Source organism: Haemaphysalis longicornis, unplaced genomic scaffold, assembly GCF_048455015.1.
Source record: "Haemaphysalis longicornis isolate Haplotype H1 unplaced genomic scaffold, Haemaphysalis longicornis Haplotype H1 scaffold_1, whole genome shotgun sequence".
Taxonomy (NCBI): Eukaryota; Metazoa; Arthropoda; class Arachnida; order Ixodida; family Ixodidae; genus Haemaphysalis; species Haemaphysalis longicornis.
This window is the reverse complement of record NW_027526203.1, coordinates 454,035,903-454,059,177: the sequence shown is the minus strand read 5'-3', so window position 1 is coordinate 454,059,177 and position 23,275 is coordinate 454,035,903. Positions and strand designations below refer to the sequence as shown.

At 48.6% G+C, this 23,275-nt stretch overlaps 2 protein-coding genes across 4 annotated transcripts in view; both read right to left on the bottom strand.

The window, feature by feature from the left end:
- Nucleotides 1-6,462, bottom strand: part of LOC144156054 (uncharacterized) — a 187,576-nt gene extending 181,114 nt beyond the window's left edge. For all 3 annotated transcript variants that reach the window (XM_077687835.1, XM_077687836.1, XM_077687837.1), the window contains exon 1: nucleotides 6,383-6,462. The gene's annotated coding sequence lies outside the window, so the exon portion shown is untranslated. The remainder of the gene's footprint in view (nucleotides 1-6,382) is intronic.
- Nucleotides 1-6,580, bottom strand: part of LOC144162489 (uncharacterized) — a 37,531-nt gene extending 30,951 nt beyond the window's left edge. Inside the window, exon 1 of the mRNA XM_077693048.1 lies at nucleotides 6,383-6,580. Within this exon, the coding sequence (XP_077549174.1) occupies nucleotides 6,383-6,580 (198 nt within the window). The remainder of the gene's footprint in view (nucleotides 1-6,382) is intronic.
- Between the last annotated feature and the right edge of the window lie 16,695 nt (nucleotides 6,581-23,275).

Here is a 23,275-nt window from a genome sequence, read left to right as displayed (position 1 = left end):
GCACGCCTAACCCGCCCCTCCCCCCCCCCCCCCCGCCCCCCTTGCGGGCTCGCATTAAAGTTGCCCTGCTACCTCGAAACATGCCCCCAGGCAACCACGATGGTCGCCGCACCTTCCGTACCAACTACATGCGCGCCCATTACCAGCATCTTCCGGACGCTCTTTACGTGGATGCACCCCCATACCCCAACCGATGAGCTTACGCCGTCGCCACTGCAGACAGCCAAACCCGTATTATCGCCACTGCCTCCACGCGGGCCTCAGCACAGACAGAAGCTGAAGAGATAGTCACTGCGCTCTTCCTTACCTCCACTCGTCGTGACTACTAGACAGTAATGACAGACTCGCAGGAAGCCTGTCGACATTTTCAATAAGGTCTACTTTCTCGCGCTGCCCTAAGCATCATTGAAAACTCCACCTACTTCCCCTAGGAGTGCCACATTCTATGTACCGCTCGCCCTTGTGGTTTGGCCGGCAATGAAGCGGCGCACGACGCGGCCCGAGAAGTCATACACCGGGCCATTGCCCGATGCATGACCCGTCCTTCCACCCTGCATGCCCACCGCCTATTCACCTACGACGATGTTCTCATACATTATAAGCTCTCTCCCCGCACCTTCCCTTCACCTCACCCGTTTCTAAAAAAGGCTGACGAAATAACTCTCCGCCAACTTCAAATACGTACCTTCCTTCACAATAAACTCTGACGTTTGACCTTCTCTACCTCCCACTCACCGCAGTGCAAGTTTTGCTCTGAAAGAGGTGTTCTTTATCACATAGTATGGGAATGCTTCTCCCCTTCACAGTGGGCGGCGCAGTTGTCCAGCGCTCAACCCGGCTCCCAGCTTAACCTGGTGAGACGGGCCCGGACGGCCAGCCAAAGCCAGGGACTCCTGGACTAAGGAATCCCCATACTGGTCTGCCTCCACACACGGAAATAGATTGGGATTCACTAAAACTTTATCCATCATCATGATTCCCGTAAGAGATATTCTGTTTCTTCCCGACTTGCAGAGCATTCATTATTCCATGGTTTCATTAACTTTCCTTTGTTCTTGCTAGAAGGCGTGGGTGTGTACATATTTAACGACGCAGAGCCTTGCACTATGCTCAACATTTTCGCATGACTTACATTCCTTTAAGAGGCACAAGTGGTTGTATAGCAATGAGTCAATCACATCCCCGAGACAGATTTTTCTAGGATGTATATATTCGAAACGAAACCGCATTCGTTGTCCACGCTGCAAGAAGTCACTAACCTCTCAATGTGCCAGTGTCACATCTAAACGAGGCTACAGTCGAATTCACTTGCGGCAGGTGTATTCGGGGATGACCGTGGTGATATGCTGCAGCCGCAGCGGACGACCGCAAAAGCCGTCAGGAAGCACGCAGAACCGCGTCCCCGGATAGCTTTTGTTGGCGTCCCAGAGCTCTACCAGTCCGCAGCTGTTTTTTGAAGTGCCCTAAACGTACTATTTGCCTACAGAAATGACCATAACAAGTTGTTCAGGGTGCGGAAGGGCAAAAAGAAGTGGAAGAGAACAAAGCATTGCATGAACCCCAGCCAGCCAGCCAGCCAGCACTCATCCCGTAGACGCCGCGGAGAAGCGGCGGCAAGCCATCGCGAAGCTCGAGGTGTGTAGCCCTACCCCCCGCCTGAGCAAACAACATATAACACTACTAGTAGCACCGTGGTGACTTAAAATCCTGTTATAATCCCATTGACGTCTTTGGGCAATGCTACACATGTAAGAGTGGACAGGGGCTGCCCCGAAAAAGGAGACGCCAGTGGGTACCTGGCTATGCATGGAACAAATGTGAGAGCAATTTATGGCGCTAGCCAAGTGCCTTTCTTCTCATTACCCCGTCTCTTGCCTTCTCGTATATTGCTCCTCACAAATTTACCTATTCTCTTAACTATTGCCAGAAAGAACGCTTTCACTCAACGCGAGCGCAGCGCTTGAGATCGGGTAGGCTCGAACTGTTGAGTAAACTCTTTCACCGAAGTTCGTCCTATAAAAAACCTACGTGGATATAAATTCGGGGAAATACAAAGAAAAGCAGAAGTTCTGGAGTTCCCCAGAAACCACCCGGATGCCGGGGAAGCAGCTTAGGGTGTATGACTTTTAAACAAGCTGACAACTTTGTTTTTTTTTGTGTGTGTATGTAAGCAAAAACAAAGAAGGCCACCAAGCAGAAATAGAGCCCACCGGGATAACGCATTGGCGACCCTGAAGCGGGTTGCAAAAGTAACGATCATCTTTGCCATCCGACCCGGGCCACTTCCTGACTCTTTTCCCTCGGTGTTAACGTTAGTGGAGTGCGGTCAGGCCTTCGATCTAAAGGCAATGCAAGCTGCAACAGCTTGGGCTGCTCCCTTCCTTGCCTTCGTCGTAAAATTTCGGGGCCGGCGGTGCGGACCCCGCTAGGAACCTTAACGCATCGTAAAAAAAAAAAAAAAAAGAAAAACAGATGCCAGCGCAAGCTTGCCTTGGTGTACTTTTGTTGCTTTTGTGTGTGCGTGTGTAAAGGCGGTTATCTTTTACTTCGACGTCACCGTTCCTCCTTTCTTTTAGCGCGAAAGCGTTAAGTTGTCCACCTCGTAAATATGCGTCTGTGGTTCTGTCGGAGTGTGAAGACTGTCAATCAAGGTCGTCGGGCGGAGGACTGGTGCGCGGCCACGAAGAGCGCATAGGCAACGCCCAGGGGCGTCGGAAATTTAAACGCGTTAAAAGAAAAACAGAACGAGAAACCAAGGTAAGAACAACCGTAACAAGAAAGTTAAGAACAACCGCGGCAATCTCCCCACTCCAGCGCTACCACTGGCGAAACGTAAAAATCTAGTGAAGTAAATTAAAATTTGTGTGCTATTATTGCGGACTGGCCAATCGTCAAGAAGAATGAGTACGATATACCGACGCACCAAAGCAAAAATATTGCCAAAAAAAAACAATACACAGACAAAAACATTATGTGCATGCATTCCCCTCGTATTTTAACCGGTAGGTCAAGTTTGTTTGCTAGTGGATTTTGTAAGTTGGAGTTACAACGGAAACAGGGCTTGTATGCAGATGATTGGACTTCAACCCTGCCGCATTTTTGCTTTATTTGTCTCAATTTATTTTGATAATTGCAGACCTTCTGCGGCATAAGCGAAATCAAACAACAGATTAGAAATAACATGGCAGCGGGGTGCAGCTGCGGAATCGTCATTTGTTTCTCAGTATTTTCAAGCCTGAAAGGCAGACGTGGTCAAAGGAACGACTTCACGAGCTCACACTCGCGCCTACCCCCCCAGTGTTATCACTAAGTGCGCAGTATCTGCCCAATATTGTTTTACATAGTGTTTAGAAAATCAGAATAACTACTTTAGAAGGAGCCTGGGGAAATAATGGCAATATGTATACATAAAAATACACAAATAAAATCCAACCTCGTTATAACTAACATTCATATGGCGAATTATTGAATTACTAACAAAATTTAAAATTTGATCGGTCAGGGCGGATTTCGATGGCGCCTGTGTGAAACGGTATCGGCTATAAGAATGAATTTACCTCACTGCGTGGCTAAAAGCAGTATCCATGCTTTCTTGCAGAGCGAGAGCCTTTCCAAAAACTTGCCCCTTCCCTGAAAGGTAACAATACACGGGCTATTGTGCGCGAACGTAATATGGAGGAATGATTGCTTTTTCTTTGTGGGCGCCACACTGGGTGCTGGTAGTATATTTAGGGGTAGGTAATGCGGACGGTATATACTTTTAGCGTAGTGAAGGTTTTGAAATACTGCTCTTTAGTTTCATTCATTCTCACATGGTCATTGCCTACTGCGTAGTGAGATCATTTCCTGCTCTACTCGAGCAGTAGCCTTAAAACTATCTTTTTAACTGCCTAGTTAGTTGTAACTACAGTTTTTTTATTCAATTCTAGTGGGTAGTTCTAAGATTCAAAAGATAGAAGGAAAATTTATCATAGCCCGAGGATTGCCCCTCTACTTCACACACACACACACACACACACACACACACACACACACACACACACACACACGCACGCACGCACGCACGCACGCACACACACACACACACACACACACACACACACACACACACACACACACACACACACACACACACACACACACACACACGCAAAACGCGTCATTGGTGCTCGAGACTCTTTCACACGCAGAAATGATATACATATATATTCGCATGATGATCCATAAAATATTAATGAACTCTTTACCTCCGGAAACAGGGCTGAACACGAAGTTCGACCTTAGTGGTTACGAAATTGACCAAAATCGAAACGCAATGACCGCAAAACGAAAACGAAAACATTTCTGCCAAAATCAGAAAGTGATGACCGAAATGAAAACGCGAAACCACCGATCAACCAACGCGAAACCCTTTCATTTCGCTCACCTTTATCTGAACGCAAATGTTTGGTATATGCTATTTAAGTTCTGATGGGAGCGAAAAGCAAAAACGCCCGTGTGTTAGAAATTTCGGCGTGCGTTAAAGATCCTCAGCTAGTCAAAATTAATCCGGTGCCCTCCACTGCGGCGCGCCTCATCGCCTGTGTAGCGCCGGCACGTTGAACGCCATAATCAATCAATATGTTATTTTCGACTGTTATTCGATTATCGGGAACGTTTACGTTCTTCTATGGTTGCCCGCTCTCCCGCGGAGCGAACCACCCGCGGCCTATCCATGCCGCGCTAGAAAATGAACTGCGCGACGAGAGTGAACGATCGCACCTGCGATATGGCGTGGCGCGAGCGACCACGCTGATTGGCTCCCACTGCGGCGTGATGATAGCGCGGCACTTGGGCCCGCACGCCCGCGCCAGCTGCGAACGGCGAGCTCCAACAATCTATCTATAAACTCCAACAGAAGCACAGTCAAGACTTTATCACTGGCCATTCTGCACGAGTGGGTACGTGCCAAACACTTCAATGGCACTATAATCATCATAATCGTCATCATTATAGAGCACGTGGATGAAGTTGGCTTTGCCGCAGTACATTTCGGCGTACGCTACCACCGACGACGCGTCAGCCAATACAAGCTTCGCTTGAATAACAGGGTTATATATGTCATTTCAATTAAAATAACTGAAAAAGAATTGGTATCGGAACTTTTCTTGAAATTCCAAGCGGTACTTTGCGTTCACTCGCTCTTCCTTCATAAGCATTATATACTTATTTATGGATGCTTGTGAGGGTAGGACGTCTACTACGTGTTGCGTGCGTGCGGGCGTTTGTGCTGTGTGCATGTATACAGTGCGTGTGCACCATTGGACACACTGCACGTGTTGACGGGGAAGGGGGGACTGTCCATGAACGAATAGCGCTTTCGAATGCCCTCTGCCCTACATGGTTTGTTACTTAATCTGGATATGTAAGAAATGCTGCTTGTTTACTCGCTGGCTTGGTCGTAAGGAAAGTACATTTTTCCTTAAGTTGCAGTCGTTGACTGTCTGAGTAAACTCACAAATGAGATTAATATTATTACTACTACTATCATTCTGTTAATATTATTATTATTATTATTATTATTATTATTATTATTATTATTATTATTATTATTATTAAGCCGGTTATGGACTGACCGTTATCGAATTGTATTTTCCGATGAAAGAGATAACTAACTTAAGGTTACCACATTTGTCAGCCACGAATTCCTTATGAGTACCTGCATGGCTCGAGAGCATTTTTGTTTAAAGGAGCCTGAAAACAAAATACAAGTTGGGTTTGTTAGAAAGACTGCTTAGTCCCGATAACAATGATACCAATATCATCGCAATCTTCGAACAAATAACGGAAATATTAAAGAAAACGTGTGAAGCAGTTGCGACACCCTAGCCAATTTCCCGCAACTTTTCTATGACGTCACGGAACCTTGTTTGTGCTATTGGCGGCCGCCTAACTCACCTGTCGCGACGACACATGACTGGACGTCTGTAATGTGGCCTCTAGTTCCATTTGACCGCATCACTTGAATGCTAACGTGCAGTTAACGCACTGAAAATTATGTTTTATTGTTGGCCCGTATGACGTCATTCTTGCTCATAACACGTCACTGTGGCTCAAAATTTGAAAGTTTTTAAATAATTCTTGCTTTTTTTTCGTTAAAAAACATCTTTTGTGGCTGTAATGGAGCTGAGTGAGATACTGAATCCTAGTTCTTTCAAATAAAATGAAGTTGTATTTTTTCTTCATGGCTCCTTTAATTCGATGAACATTCCGCTCGTGAAAGTAGCAACGAAAACTGAAAAGCACGTGCTTACAGGCGCAAAATTTTCTCCTCGAAATCCGTGTCCCGCCTCCCGAACGACGTCAGCCTGTGGCGGAATACGGGGGTGCAAGCGGTACTCACCTGAGGCGGCTCCTCCGGCGCGTATAGCCGGCCGCGGGTCGGTCGCTCCACGACCGTAGCTCGGCGGTTCAGCGGGGCCGGGTTCTCTGCAAGTGGAGCCGTGGACGCGTTGCTGTGACGACCGGGGTCCGAGAACTGCAGCCATGCAGAACTGCGACCCACTCTCCGCGCCGCTGAGTTTCGCCACGGCGGCTGCATCTGTTTGTTCTTTTCCGCGAAAACCGCGGCTGGCGGCGACAGTGAACGAGATACGTGGGAGCCGCGGTCGACGGGAAGTGCGAAACTGTTGCGTGCCACCCGTAGCCGCGTCCTGGCGAGGCCGGTACTCGCAATGTGTGCACAGTTCTGAAAGGGGAACGGTGTTTACCACGATACATAGCGAACACAACATCCTCAGGTCGGTAAAGTGGAGGCAAAAGTTCGAAGCAAAACGAATGCGACTTGCCTTGATTGCGGCCTTCGTGTTGCCGAAAGTGGCCTAGGCAAAATTTTCAGCAACACTCCCTGGGTGATGCTCCTCCCGACACTTTGTGTACTGATGTACAGGGTGGTGCGACGATAATTTGAACACTTTAAAAACACTTTTTTAGTGAACCGCCCCTCTGTTCGCGCTCAAAATTCACACGAAGGTCGCATTTTGTGGTCTATTTTGTTTGACACCGGGAGCAACGACGGTACTTACCTGTCTATTCTGAAAATAAATAAAAACGATTTTTGCGTCTGGCAAAACGGCGGCTGATTTGGACGTGTGAGCCAGCGCAAGTTGATCTTGGAACGACGGCGCCACCTGGGGTATTCAGAGCGAAACGCACATTTGGGATTCACGTTAGGAAGAGCCGAATGGTTTAGCAGACGATCAGAAAATGAGCGGGTTTTTTGATCGTCTGCTATCTCATTTGGCCCCTTCCTAGGCAGAGCTCTTCGATGTAGGCAGTTGCGAAACTCCGCCTCAAAAAATGGCCCTCACCTGGACCCCCCCTTCTTTGGATCGTGCGTATGGTGGCGCCACTGCGGCCGCTGCACGCACTATCCAAAAAACAAGCCAATTATTCAAACTGAAAATTTAACGTTAAATTTTGTTTTAAAGTGCATAATTCTTTATTTTTGTGCTTTCATCAGTTTTGTATTGCTATCTTAACTCCCGTTTTTTAGGTTGCGATTGTTTCTGCGTTCGAGCAACTGCCTCGACCAATATGCGCTTGTGCGGGCACTCCGGCACAACATAGGTCCGACCTGAAGTACTAAATCAGAGCTCTTCGATGTAGGCAGTTGCGAAACTCCGCATCAAAAAACGACCCGCGCCTGGACCCCCCTGCTTTGGATCGTGCGTACCGTGGCGCCAATGCGGCCGCCGCATGCACTATCCAAAAAACAAAATAATTATTCAAACTGACAATTTAAGCTTAAATTTTGTTTTAAAGTGCATAATTCTTTATTTTTGTGCTTTCTTAAGTTATTCATTGCTATCTTAACTTCGGTTTTTAGGTGGTGATTGCTTCTGCGTCCGCGCATCTGCCTCGACCAATTAGCGCTTGTGCGGGCACTCCGGCACAACATAGGTCCGAACTGAAGTACCAAATTCGGAGTTATCGTTTAGCCTACAGCTCATTGTATGCCAAAAATAATCCAGTAGCCGATCGGCTCCAAATAATCAGTTTCAGGTGGCATAAAGCCGTCGAAGCGACTTATTTATTTTTTTGTGGCCAGAAGACCGAAGAGGATGCGCAGCAGACGACAGTGCGTAAGCGACGGTTGACCCCATGGTCGCATTTCTGTTTACAACTTTTGCTCCGTATGTATACAAAACACTTGCATAGTTCAACACATTGGGGAAATTTACGTAAACACTCAAATACCATTTTTCGCCCAGGTCGTCGAGCGGCGAAGCAAGTTATATAGTTTATTTTGTCACCAAAAGATGGCGCCACTGTAAAACAAGATCCAAACCAGTGGACCAATCTCAGGGCCACTTTTTGATACATGGGGCCTATGGGGAGTTTCGCAACTCCTATATCCAGTAACTCTGGTACTAAATTTGCAGTTATCGTTTGGCCTACAGCACATTGTATGACAAAACTAATCTAGTAGCCGATCAAGGGGCTCTAAATAATCATTTTCAGCTTCCATAAAGCCGTAGAGGCGACTTCTAATTTATTTTTGGCCACCAGAAAACCGAAGACGACGCGCAGCAGACGACAGTGCGCAAGCGACGGTTGACCCCACGGCCGCATTTCTTTTTGGTACTCTTGCTACGTATGTATATAAAACACTTGCGTAGTTGAACACATTGGGTTCCTTTGGCATAACAAATTTACGTAAGCACTCAAATACCATTTTTCGCCCAGGTCGTCGAGCTGCGAAGCAAGTTGTATAGTTTATTTTATCACCAACAGATGGCGCCACTGTAAAACAAGATCCAAAACATTGGACCAATCGTACGGCCACTTTTTGATGCGTGGGGCCTATGGGGAGTTTCGCAACTCCTACATCAAGTAACTCTGCTTCCTAGGTGAATTTTCTGATCGTCTGGTGCACCATTTGGCTCCTTCCTACCGTGAATCCCAAATGTGCGTTTCGCTCTGAAATCCCCAGGTGGCGGCGTCGTTCCAAGATCAACTTGCGCTGGCTCACACGTCCAAATCAGCCGCCATTTTCACATAGGCGACAATCGTTTTTATTTAATTTAAGAATAAACAGGTAAGTACTGTCGCTGTTCCCGGTGTCAAACAAAAGAGACCAGAAAATGCGACCTTCGTGTGAAGTTTGGAGGCAAACAGAGTGGCGGTTCGTCCAGGAAAAAATTTGAAGTGTTCCAATTATCTGGCACCCCCCTGTAAGTTTGGGGGTAATTTTATTTAAATAACACTGGCCTCCCTGTTGTATCTAAGAAAGCAAATCGTAATCATTTTGCTGTTATAGCAAAAAGTGACTATAGTTGCTGAAACATTTCACGTCCCCTACTGCCGTGCAGAGGCCGCAGCTTCATGCAACATTGTCATTCCCTGTTCCTGAGTTTCCGCAAATACACTTGAAAACAAAATTCAGTGCCCTTCCGCTTTGGGATGTAAATAATGATTGCCAGCGAAGGTGGGAGCATCCCAGAGAGTGCACGAAACAAAAACGTGCTTGTTTGTTATTTGCAGTTAAAATATTTCTTAGCATGATTAGCTGAATAAACTTCGAATGACTAAGAGTTCTATTTTAGCGGACAAACGCACGGCTGTCCGTTTCTCTCCCGCGTCGTAGGCATCTTACTGTCTGTGTAACCAACGCCGCCTAGTGTAACACACCGACCAAACGCTCTACCATGGAGGATAGCAGTCGGGCAGTGTCGCTTCGTGAGGCAGCCACGTTGAAATCTCCCACCAGCACAACGGGCATGTCAACGGTGAGCGCGAGAATCCCGGTTGTGCGTGCAATCCCCCCGAGAGGGGAGGGAATTCCCTTCTCCTCCCCTCCACACATTAGCGCGCATAACCGGCAACGGGTGATGTGCGGGAGCTTACACGTGTTTGGCACCGGCAAAAACGTTGCTTCAGAGGCCCAAAAGCTAGACGAGAAAAACACCGACCAAATCGTCACACCAGAAGCCCTTCAAGGAAAAATTTCCGTTCTTCGGTGATCTATCTGGAGAGAGAAAGACACAGCGGTGTGGCCGTCGGTTTGAGGCCAGCGGCGACGTTGTCAGCGCGGGTGTCGTGCGCGTATCTGTACCTCTGGGTCCGAACTGCTCAGCGTTCCCTCCCCCTGCTCTTCATTAACCATGGAGGGAAAGGGATCTTGAAGACAGGCCCTCATAGACTGCACCAGTGTGGCTAGTTCCCCACATAGTGGAAAATTTGATGAGGGGAATGGCGAGGGGTAAATGCGATGCAGTAGCGCTCGACAGGCCAGAGTGTCGGCAGGAGTCGCCATAAGCGCTCATAATGGTTGGTTAGCTCAGTGTGGGAAAGAGAGTATCGATGGCGAGAGAGGCGGTAATATGTAGCGATATCATGGTACGTGATTAACTTCACGCTGGCTGAATTGGCGCTGTGGTAGGGGACGAGGCTGGCCCCAGTACAGAGAGGGAGTCCTCGTGCGCTGTGCGTTGTGCGCTGCCTCATTTGTAGGTCTTGCTGATCAGACAATTAATTTTGTTCATTTCTGCGTTCGAAACACGAAGGTAGGGGGGAGAGTATGTTATGCGACTAATTATGAATGCTTCGACGAGCCTGATTATTTCCGTATCCTTGAGACCATGTACTGTAATTCGTTGGATGAGTCCAATAGTCTGATTAACGTGTGAGCCTAAACGCGAGATAAATTTTCTATTGCCGCGATTATGCTGAATAACATAACCGAGGACCTTGAGGGTGCGCCCCTCTGGGATCAAATGTTCATGTAAGTAAATTTTCATGGGAGAATTTTGAGAGGTTGATGTGGCTGGTTGGAGAAGCTCCGATTTTGCAGGAGAGAAGGCCCGGCCCGCAAACTGTGCTTCCTCATTCACGACACGTGCACCTCGCTGAAGTGTATTTTAGATGAATGCATCGCTACAACCAGTGACATATAGCGTAATATGATCAGCGTATAGGCTAAAGTGAAGGTGCTGAATTGTTTCAAGCTTATTCTGGATGTTGGTAAGAGCCAAATTCAATAATAGAAGCGATAGAATGGTCCCTTGCGGAGACCCCATGGAAAGGAGAGTTAGCACGTCAGATTTATTGTCCTCTATTTGAACGAACGCTGTACGCACCGTTAGAAAGTTGCGCAAGTAGGGGATATTGATTCCACGCCACGCAAGATGGGGCCGTGGGTGGCTCTGTCAAATAGTTTGGTGAGATCCATCGCCAGAATCGCAGCAGTATCCCGTCGGGCTGAAGGGGGGATTACCCCACGGGTAAGTTGCAGAAGGACGTTCTGGGTAGATAGTCCAGGGCAGAAGCCAATAATCTAGTGTGGAAGGGCGCTGCTGGAATTGTAAGGCGGGCGAGTATGATGTGCTCCAGGACCTTACCAACGCATGAAGTTAGAGATATGGGTCGGCGATGATCGATTGTAAAGGGCTTTCCAGGTATCGGAATAAGCGTGATCTTGGCATGTTTCCATGTGGAAGGGAGTGTCCCGCGTTCCCAAAACTAAGTGAAAGCCGAGATCGAGGTATGATCAAGGTGGCGCAGCATTACTTTGGTCACGCCGTCTGGCCCTGGTGCCGAGCCTGGGGGGTAGTCAGACGAGCGCTGCGCACTTCCGTCCAGTTATGGCGGCATCTAGGTCATTATTGGACGATCCCTGATATGGTGGAAGTTGCTGAGTGTCTTCTGCGGGAATATACAGGATGTCCCAGCTATAATGCACCAAAATGTAAAAAAAGAGCATGTGCACGCGTACTCGAAGAAAACCCAGTGCATTCTGTTTCCAGTGCAATGGAGTAGCGGGCAGTAATTATTTGGTTAATTAGATGTAATTACATAATTTTAATTAATTATCTAACTTGAGAAGCACTGTCCTAATCATAGTGTCAATGAGGCACTTGTAGGTGACCACGAGATGCATCAAACTGCGGTATCTAAAGTGACAAGCTAATTGCGTACTCACTTATTCAAGCTGATAAAGAAACCCCGCGAAATATGAAAAATACCGCGTGACGGCGCTCCCAGCCTCTTTATAAACCAGCGCCCTGAAATAAGCTGATTGAAAGCAACTGCTTTGTCTGTCATACGCCCGAAGTGACAGCGCATTACCTTCATAATGACATGCATGGAAGGAGCAGCAACAGCAAGTTTCGCGGGGCGCGTGTGGCAGATAAGGCACAAACTCGCTCGCGATTTGTGGTTTCGTTCTTTTCTTTAGTTCATTCCGGCTAACTCAGAGGCAGCCTGTTCGAGGGCAGTGGTTTATGATGCGTTTGGGAGCGTCGTCACGTGATATTTTTCGTATTTCGCGGGGTTTCATTATCAGACAGAATAAACGAGTACGCAATTAGTTCGTCGCTGAAAATACTGCAGTTAGATTCCTCTCGTGGGCACCTACAAATGCCTCATTAGCACTTTAACGATTAGGACGGTACTTCTCGAGTTAGATAATTAATTACAATTATTAGTAAATCTAATTAAGCAAAAAATTACTACTCGACTATACCGGAAAAATTATGCACTAGGTTTTCTTCGAGTAACGCCATCGCTCGTTTTAAAATTTTTGTGCGTGATAGCTGGGACACCCTGCTGAAGGAGCATACTCTGTCGATATCCCGGGAATTTTTGCATGATGGCTGTGAGCCGTTGACCCTCTTCTGTTTTTGTGCAAGTAGGGTCCAAGAGGTATCTTGAGAGGGACCAGGTTCTCTGCACGCCAAGGTGGCCTCTCATGTTATTGCAAATTTGGTGCCACTGACTTTAACTTCATTTATTACATTTCATTTATTTCATGTTTTTTGGTACACGAGGAGGTGGGAGAAAAAGCGTCCCAACGGCAGCTTGACGAGGCACCCGCACCCTGTAGCATGGGCAACATTAAGCACAGCACATAGAACAGCATTTTGCTGTTAACCACAGACAAAAGAATATGCTGTCAATTTGTCAACATTGTATATATACCTAGTTACGCACAGATAAGTCATATACATACGCATGCAAAGGTAAAATCAACTTGGCATTCATGTTAAAATTCGCATGTATCCCGATGAATGCGAGCCAGAAGTGTATCAGGTAAGTACATACGTCTACACACAAATGCAAAACACACCAATACAATTTTTGAGCAAGTTGAACAGAATAGTTCTCTATTTCGTTATTTAGGTGAGCCACTTTTAGTCTTAGTTTTATGTTGCGCGTATTTTTCCCGCAACCTGTGCTGGATGGTACGGATGGCGTTCTGTAGGTGTTGCAGGTAGGAGTCGGTGTCGGATGGAGTGTCAGGGTCTGCAAGAGTGCTCGAGGTTTGAGCGCCAGTAAGAATCTGCTTTACCCATTGTTCAAGACCCGAAGTGTTGATTTCTGGAGGTTCGTGGGCTTGCCACACCTTGCGAAACTAATTTCAGTCTGGCAGATGTGTCTGCCGTGGACGGGGGTGCAGGGGGCCTTTTAAAATGACATCCGTTTGGTGAATAAAGCGATCGTTACACAATGAGCCACTGGTGTTAGACCACCATGCACTCGTGACACTATAAATGAAGGTGAGATCCGGGGATGAATCTCTCTGTACGCTGTTGCTAATTCAAGAGGGCGACATTGGATCCGACTCTGTTGTAAGCCGATGGGCTTGGATGGGATCGCAGAGGAGCCTACCCTTGCGAGTGTAGAGAGGGTATCCCCAGGCCGTGTGTGGGCATTGAAGTCACCAATAATGAAGAGAGCATGAGGACCTACTGTTTACTTAGTGAGAGAAAAAAAGTGAATAAAAGTGTGTCGTGTTGAACGAGGGCTGCTGTATATGCTGAAAACATATAGGCGCTCAGCCTACAGTTTGCATGGGTAAAGAACCACTATAGATCGTGGGGTATACGAATGCTATCAAATTATGTCCGTTCAGCAGGGATATTGCGGTGAGCTAGAACAGCTGTTGCATGATTATTATTGCCCTGAAAAGCCCTGTAATCTGGGGGCATGGCCATGGTACCTACGTCTTGTAATGCTTTCACATTGGGCGGAAATTCGGCTGCCTGTATCATGAGTTGTGAGGCATGCCGTTTAAGATGGAACCCCCGTCAAGTCAATTGCCAGAACCGTGCGGACCCCATGTAGTCGCTGAGCGGCAGAGTCGTAGCTGGGGTTGGGGATCGGGATAGGGGTGGAGAGGGAAGGCATGGAGGGGATGCCCTGCAGGGAGGAACCACGCGTTTTCACGGCTTGGTTCTCCCGGCGGAGAGCCGCATTTTCTTGCCTCAGGAGGGAGGTTTCAGCCGGACTCGCGTTGAGCTCTCTAAGTATAGCCCCGGATACATGGACCCGACGAGGGAGGGTCGAGTCGACTGGCGGGTTCAGCTACCTCGACCCCTCACGCGTATACATGAGCTCCATTGAAAGAGTCGAGGCGAGGGGGCCGGGGGATTGCCGGAGAAGGAGCTACCGTATTTTTACGATTCTAGCGCGCTCCTTCTTTTGCTTAAAGCTAGCATTAAAATTTGTGTGCGCGTTACAATGCTCAAAACCGAAACATGTTTTAAATCGGCCAGCAACGTTGCCATAGGCACGAGGTCCTCCCAAGCTCCAACTCAATCCAATACAAAATTCCGTCAATATCCCGTGAGTGAATTTCGGCGCACTAATTCCTGAATGACACATCTTGGTCAGCAGTTAAACATTTTTCTACTACTGCAATTAGCCCGTCACGCGCGAAATAAAATCTCCTTCTTCTGGGTAAGTATTGTAATGTATTTTACACCTGCGCGGTAAAGCCGACGTCCAATTGTTTTTTCGGATTTTCCTGCGCCAACCTACCCGCGCGGTACAATCGGTGGCGCGTTATAATCGTGCAAATACGGTATTCCGCTCCCCACCGCCCGACGACTCAGCCGGACGAGCGCGTCAACCCACCTACCTGCTTGCGAGTCGTACGGACTCGCCTCGACGGCTTTTCGACTCACCGCGTCCGCTTATACATGAGTGCGCCGAGTCCAAAAAACCTGTTTATTTCAACTCAACGCGCCCTCGTCGGGTCAATGTAAACGGGGCTATGAAAACGAGGAAACTTGTGGTTAGATGAGCAGTAGGCGGGAGTGGTGGGGCTGCCAACCTGCGAGTCCGGAGCGGCTCTCTGTACACCGGCTGGCTCTTGACCATGTTTGGGAGAGAGAAAGCGTTTATTAAACGAAAAATATTTACAAGGAGAAGTTTTGCCTCTCGACAGAGGGCACAGGTCTCGCCGGGAGAGAAAAGAGCATGGAAAAATAAGGGTACCGAAGGGGCAATGGAATATTAGGAATGTGATAACAGGTGATTAAATGGCTAGGTACAGACTATATACATACACACGCAGGTTATATACAGACTATTAACATACACACGCACTCACTCACACACGCACGCACACAAAAGGAATAAAGGAAACAGGGGGTGTATAGTGGGTGAGGATTGGCTTCGACCGTTCATGGGCGGGTGTTGAGGCCCGACTCCTTGAGGTACGACATGAACAGCCTGAAGGCCTCTTGGCGCAGCATGAGGGGTCCTTGAGGACGCAGGATGTCTTCTGCAGGGCTTGACGGTGGCCCCAGCCGCCGATACCCAGACAGTAATTTGTTCCGGGCACCAGCGTACGCAGGGCAAGAGCAGAGGACATGATCCAATGTCTCGGGGTCGGGGCAGTGGGCACAGGTGGGTGTGGCCTTGCGACCCTGCCTGTGGAGGCATGTTGCTGTTCTGTAGCAGCCGGTGTGGAGCCGGAGGAGGAGGGACCGCTCTGTTTGGGATATCCCACTGGTGGGAGGGAGCCGCGGGGCCTCACCGGTGGCCACTCGTTAGCAGGGGTGGCGAGCGGCCATTTCTCGCCTGATGACACCCCTCGCAACATCATAGCGCACCAGGGACGCGGAAATTGGGGCCATTTGGGAGATGTGGGCTGCTTTCGCTAAATGGTCTGCAGCCTCGTTGCCCGGTATAACAACGTGGGCAGGAAGTCCCTGGAGTCGGGGGTTGCAGCCTTGTCCCTGCAGGTCGCGCAGCTTGGCAACTAGGGACATCTCGAGGTGGCCACCTCGCCCCCGTGGCACAGATGCCTCCCTCAGGCGAAGTAGCGCCGGCCGGGAGTCGCAGAGATGGTGGCCGCTGGTGGTGGATCTTCTAGTAGCATGTCCGCGGCCAAGTGTAGCCCTGCCAGCTCGGCCGCTGTGGAGCTGGTGGGGAACAGCAGCCGGCATTGCCGGTGGGCTCCTCTGGCCGGGGCAGTGCAGGCAGCAGCGCCTCAGCCCTCAATTGTAAGAACCGAGCCATCTGTGTAGACCAGGAGTTGTACCGGCGGTTCCAGGTCTATGAGGACTGGAGCTTCCGGGCGAATCCCGACCTCTGGCAGTCTCGCCCGGGGCTTAACTCCTGGCGATTGTGTCGACAAGGTGTACGGCTGCAGGTGGCGGTGGGGGCAGAAGGCACGGCCTCTGAGGGACTTCAACATGGTACTAAAACAGGAGGAAGCTTCACTGAAAGGCCGGCGTGTACACGAGTCGTGCGCGGGTCCTGGCGATCGATCGGATTGCCTGGAAAGTCCACCCGGAGGCACGGACATAGACGCTTGTTGCTTCTGCTGGTCTTGAGTGTGACTCAAAGATTTCCCCGCCGAGGAAGAAGGTATATTTATTTATTTATTTATTTATTTAATACATACTGCCCGCCACCTCTTGGTTGCCAAGGCAGGAGTGATACAAACTTGCATACTTGCAGCCACACAACACCGTACAGTTCACGGTACAGAAATAAAATCACCACATAACAGGCAGTGTTGTACGGAACGGCGTTCCTTGAACTAGCTCCTCTTGGGAGTAACGGAGGAACGCCACCGTTACATTAAGAGTGGGTGGAACTGTAACGGTCACTCGTTACGTTTACGGAGGAACGGTAGAGGGAATGGCGTTCCTTCTGGAGCCGTTCCATCGCTAGGATTTCGCTGTTTTTAATGTCAAGACTTTAGGGCGCTGATGCTAGTACAAAAAGCCACAGGCCCGCCGATACTGTGTTTATCTGCCTTTAAGCTGCCCAATTTGCCCGTCCTTCCGGAGAACGTGCTTCCTTGAAGGTCAAAGACAGAAGAATAACCACGCAGCGGGGCCGCAGCCTGTCGGGCAGGCTGCACCGGTTTCGCACGGGCTTGTCGCAAAGTTAGCGCGAACACAACACAACACAAACACAACACAACACAAAGCGCGAACATAACACAAAGTTAGCGCGAACTTGTCCAGGCAGAGCTACAGGTAATGCTGAACTTCCACGTGAAGTGCCCCAACATTTACGAGTACATTCTCCAGCAAGAGCAATTGTTGCGAGCAGCATGTAGCCAGATGAAGTACCACTTCAAGAGGCCGTAACCATAAAGAAACAATAAATTTGTCTGGAAGATACCGCCACAAAGAAAACTTATTTCGTTGCCTCCATATATGTTAGAGCAAGCTGCCTCCCCCCTTCCCTCTTCCCTACTTCCTTCATTGAAGAGTTGGTAACCCTAAGCTGGTTGCTGCTGCCATGCGCAGAGTTCTTCTTTTTCAACAACGAGAAGCCGGAGGCAAAACTTGAAAACTGTAGCATAAAGTTACAGCGAAAAGGCGACCACGAATTCTCAATCCCGCAGAGTAACACTCTGAAGCTCTGTTATTGACGCTTTGGCTCAGATGCTGGCGCGTGCGAGAATTTAAGGAGCAGTCCAGAACGGTCAAAATTATGCGTACGGCACCACAGAGTGTTTCAGCGGGCGCCAAACAAAATATGCACAAAACAACCACTGTACATGGCGAGCGCGCGTTGTATGGTAGCACACGCCTATAAGCGCATGCGGATGCGGTATCCTGAGCCTGAGAGACTGAACCAACTTATCCTCGAGTATAGCATGGCAGTACCCTCAAGAGATTTGGTGGCACGGCTCTTCAACATTGTCAACGAAGTGTTGACGAAAAAAACGGGTTCGTCTGTCCGACCGCAACACCGTGCTCAGTTCAAACGAAGGACTCTACTAAGTTGCGAATATGTATTATGGACATTCTTTTTTCCCTCATACTGTAATATTGAATCAGCATTCATTAAACGCCTATGTAATGTTCCTTTCGATGCGGTTTCTTGTGCAAGACATCATTTATGTTCGTGCAGGTGAGCAACTTTCTTTTTGCATATCTGAAGCGCAGTATCCTGACTGCGCACTCGAAGACCCAAGCGGAAAGCGTCATATGTGTTGCACTTGTAATAGATGAGTGCCACACTTGCAGGTAAACATGTCTTGAATATGTCCGGTGCTCCCTGAAAAAAATTCGTCTAGGAGCGTTTCGTCGAATTCATTTTATCTCCAGATATTCTGCTGCCGGCGGTGTTCATATTTGTATAATATACGTAGCTTGATGTGAGTGTTAAATTGCTTCACTTCATTTCCCCTTAGGATTATCAGAAACCGGATTTTAGTTTTAATAAATCAAATGTAACGTTAATGTAACGACACGTCACAATGTTCGAAGCGTAACTGGAACGCGTTCCTTTCTCAATATAGAAACTTGTAACGGGAACTCTTTTCAAAAATGGGAAGGAACGAGGAACGACCTTTCGTTCCGATTTTAGAGGAACATGTAAAACACTGATAACAGGCTTGCGCGGGACATGTATGCACTCGGGTTACAGGAGCAACACAAGAGCGGTATCGAAATACAATCCAGGTTTTAGATGCGACTGCATCTCATTCACTCGCCTTGTCCCTCCATACGGCGTTGTCCGCACACCTCCCCCTACACTATAAAAAAAAAATCATAGTTAGCGGCGCCCGGTTTCGATCCCACGACCCCGTGGGCGGAACGCGAGGTACATGGTGCTCTTCCCACTGTGCCACAAAACCGAGACAGAATCAAATGCTACGAACGCGCCTTATATCCTTGACTCATTCAAACTAAGTCAAGAAGCTACTGATACAACGCATGATGGGGCAATGATTAACACTTGCAATAAAAGAAAAGAAGCTCCCACTTACCGCAACAATGATGGAGTAAAGGTCGTTGTGACAGCGAAGCCCCTGGCATACCACTTAGAGAGATTGACCAAGATTGGCCAATAAAACATAATAATAATCATAAAACATAATAATCATACGCGTTACCGACACGTTTCACGCGATTTCAGAATCAATCCAACGGAAACACCAAGTGAACCCCACGATGCGTCTCATCTACACAGGGTGCCCCTCGCGGGGAGGTGGGCGCATTTTTGTTCACAACACGAAGTGAAAAAGCATGATACGAGGAATTGAAACCTGCACATGTCACCAGACAACTTTTAGTACAAACAGGCAGTGGCAGCTGATAAGAATGCGTCAGGCGCTGCAATGCTGGTGACGTAATGGGGTAGTTCATTCCAATCGGAAATCGTTCGTGGAAAGAAAGAATATTGCCGAGAATTTTTTTTTTGTAAGCGGCATTACTATGGTTTTACCATGCTTATTCCGAGTTGTTCGTGATCTACAGTACTACACGTGAGTGTGAAAGGCGACTTCTGAGTGTCCATTGACTATGTTATATAGGAATTTTATGCGATGTAGCTTTCTGCGGGACTCTAATGTGGGAAGACTGGATCTGTTACGGAGTTCAGTGACTAAAACGTCTCTACTGTACGCGTGGTAAATAACCAGAAGGGATTTATTTTGGATTCGTTCAAGCAAGTGTTTTTCTGTTTGTGCGTGAGGATCCCATACAACGTCAGCATATTACAACAATGGGCGTACCAATAAAGTGTAAGCGACTAGTTTTGTTTTGCAGGTACCGTGTCTCATGCGATGCTTTAAGAACCACAATCGCGGTAGTGCTGCTGATGTTTTACCTTCGATATGCGTTTTCCAGCTCAAAATAGAAGTGACTGATAACGAGGCCCATCGATGTTTTATAAAGAAGCGGAAGGAAAAGATACTACTATTGCCACTAATATTCAGTCAATAAATGAATAAATGAAATAATCAAGTTTACTAACCTCTCCAGGGACAGCCGACTGGTGTTTGCACTGGCTCACAGAAGGAAACCAAGAAACAGAAAACTTGACATCGACAACGTATTTTCTGCATACAACGAATACGAACAAAATTTACATGATACAACAGAACCCATTATTTCATCCAATACAGATAAAGGAGACCATCTGCTGACTACACATCAGCGTGCAAAGTTAGTAAAGCAACCCTTCACATAGAGAGCATACTATGCAAACAGCAGGACAGCGTATGAGACAGAGAACAGCCCAACTACCACGATACAAAAAGCATTTCGTTCCACGGAACAACGACACAACAATAGAATGCGGTTCTCTGGAAGAAAATAAGACAAGGTAAGACGCTTCATGTGTCTAAACTTAACTGATGGGGTGTTGAAAAGGCCCACATGTGCAGAACAGAGATTAAGTGTACTCGGCAGCCTGAGCAGCGTATACCGTACCTGACAGTACCTGAGAGTACGAAGAGTGTTGCGTCTTCTCGTAGTTTCAAAAATACTCTTCACTGGAGCGGAGAAGTTTCACGCAGCTAATTGGTGCACGTATTAGCTTAACATGAATAGTAGAAGACCAGCTTTATTGCGCCTAAAGCCTCCGATCAACCTATGGCAGGTATACGCGAACAGTGCGGGACGCATTGAACATCCTTGCCGGACTGACCAGCCAACCTCGATGGGTGAGCTGAGCGATACCTGCAACATTATAATTACTGTGACGCCGGGAAACAGCGCGGGTAACTGCGACTAAACAGAAGGCATACTCGAGCGCTGCAACTTCTTCAATTTCACCGTTGTTTTCCTTATCCCGCAGTAACACAGAGGGTGAAGTGAAAGGTACCATCGATCTGATCAAGAGCTTTTCTAAGGCCCAGTTGGAGTAGAGTAATGGGGATAAATTCTATCTCTGACGCTTCAGAGTCTTCGTTTGTTGTAAATCGCTGTTGCTTGAACGACTTTAATCTGAAACCGCAAGTTTCGCAGTCGCCTACCACACTTGCAATGGGAGGGCTGTCTAGGGGAGGAGCGGATCCTAATGAGAATTTTATTGGCCGTCGGTAGGGGTATGATGGGCTGGCCGTCCGTTAGTGCAGGAAAAGAATAGGCTCTTTTGGGATTAGCACAACATGGCTTTCCCGCACGGAGCGAGGGAGAAGCCCCCTCTGCCCGATTTTCTCCAGGAATGGCCGCCAGGATGGGGCCGAGATCCTTGCCTAATTGCCTGATATAATTCGCCGATAACCCCAGCCTGGCTAGAAGATTTATTTTTTGGGAGCTTTTGTTTTATGTCGTAATCCACCCCGCAAGCTGCCACAGGCGAGTTAATTAGGTTTCTCGCGTCTACTGCAAGTACTTTCTGTATGGAAACGAGCACCTCGGGAGGAACGCATTCTGGCGCCAGGCTAGAGCGGAAAACTTGTGTGATTCACAAAAGGTTGCCCCCACTACCTCCCGTCCACGTGCGACGTCACCGCAGTGGCCGACCTCGTTGATGTTGCTGCAGGCGACGCACTCTCGCTCGAAGGCGCAGAAGAACTATGACGGCTGCGCCCCGAGCTCGACCCTCTGCTCACGGCTGCGGACCACAGCTCCCGCACAAGCGACGCTCCAGTTCACTCCAGAGCTCTGTTTTAATTATGCCTGCGTCGTCGCGGACTCCCTTGGCCGTTTCTCATCTGCCTCGATGAGTGCACGGTGGGTTACCGCGAGGTTCCGCACTATAAGTTTTCGGTTTCCCACCGCCTACCTACATGCGTGGCCGCATCCTCAATGTCTGCTTAAACGTATTCCCACGCGCACACGTCGACTTTGTTGGCTTCAGGCTTTTCAATGGCCTTGTTTGCCCATTAAACGAATTCGAGTTTTTGGAGAGAGTTAATATTGATTATCCAACCACTGCTGGGCCGAGCCGCTTGCTATAAACAAGTCAATAGCTCAAGGTCGGAAAGGGCGGCTGGAGGGGCATTATAGCTAACCACCCGCTGCAAGAAGTTTAAAGTAGCCTAGGAGCGGGCCGCGCGGTCCTGGGACGTTCCACGACAGTGTGCAGCGGGGGCGCCCCAGTTGCGCCCCTGTGTCCCATCGATTAGGTCCCTTTCCCACAAAACGGACGTTCAAGTGCGAGCCGAGGCGTCGTCGGCTTGGCCTGTACCCCTTCCCTGTAGCTGGCACTGTGGGCGCAGTTTAAATCTCCCCCATAAAGCGAACAAAGCAGGGCGAATTTGGGCATCATTTGGAATATAAACACAACCAGACGGGGCAGCTCCTCGCCTACGATGACGTCAACCAGCGAGAAACGGGCACCTCCCACCAGCTCGCCCCCGTCAATGTTAAAAAAAGTTTGCTTTCCTGAAAACAATGGCCGTTTCGCAAGTACTACCTTTGGTTGGTATGCGCGAACACCACGCGGAACACGGTGTTCGAAATACTCCGAATGAAAAGAGGTCGAAAGCAGATGGCTCCAGCCGCATGGAGAGGAGATGAAGAGGGAAGTTGTGCAAGTTGCGAAAACTGCAAATTTAGCCGTGTTCACTGAGGAACTCGATTATTTAAACAGCCAAAACAGGGTCGACGTAACACTGCAATCTCAGAAAATTTGAGAAATTTCTTTTTACAGTGATGACAATAGCAGGTGGATTTATTGAAATTGGGAACATCAGTAGATTGGCATCGGGGAAATAACTTTGTTATTTCTTTCGTATCGATATACCGGGTTGACTGATACCACGCGTGCGTGCCCGCGAGGCGTCTATCTCGCGCTTTTCTATCGCGTAACTCCTCGACATCCAGGGCCTTTCGGCGGCTCTATGAAGCGCCCGCTTTCTTCCGTCAGCACGTACACAGCCCACAACGTTCAATCCACCTCATCGCGTGCAGGCAGTGAACTGACAAGTCGGGAAAGACGCGGCTTCGCGCGGTCCGTTCCGGCTGCACCAGACTACTAGCACTGTGGGCGTTGCTATGGTGACCTGTTGTGCTGCCACTAGACCACTGGCTGCGGCCAGGGACAGCCCCCGTCTCCCGCTGCCTTCTACAGGGCGTGCGCCATGGTATTGGTGACGACAAACCACGCACGTTCCTCCGTACTTTCTCTCGGCCGCAGCGTCTCACGCTCTAGAGGCACGTCGCCCAGATACCTACCGACGTCTATTGCCGTTAAAGTACGCCGTTGAGCCTCAATGATCAGCGATGCGAAGCTCTGTGACGCATTCATTTTAACAGCAGAGCTGCCGTAGGCCAAGCCTTCTCGTCCACCTGCTGTAGGT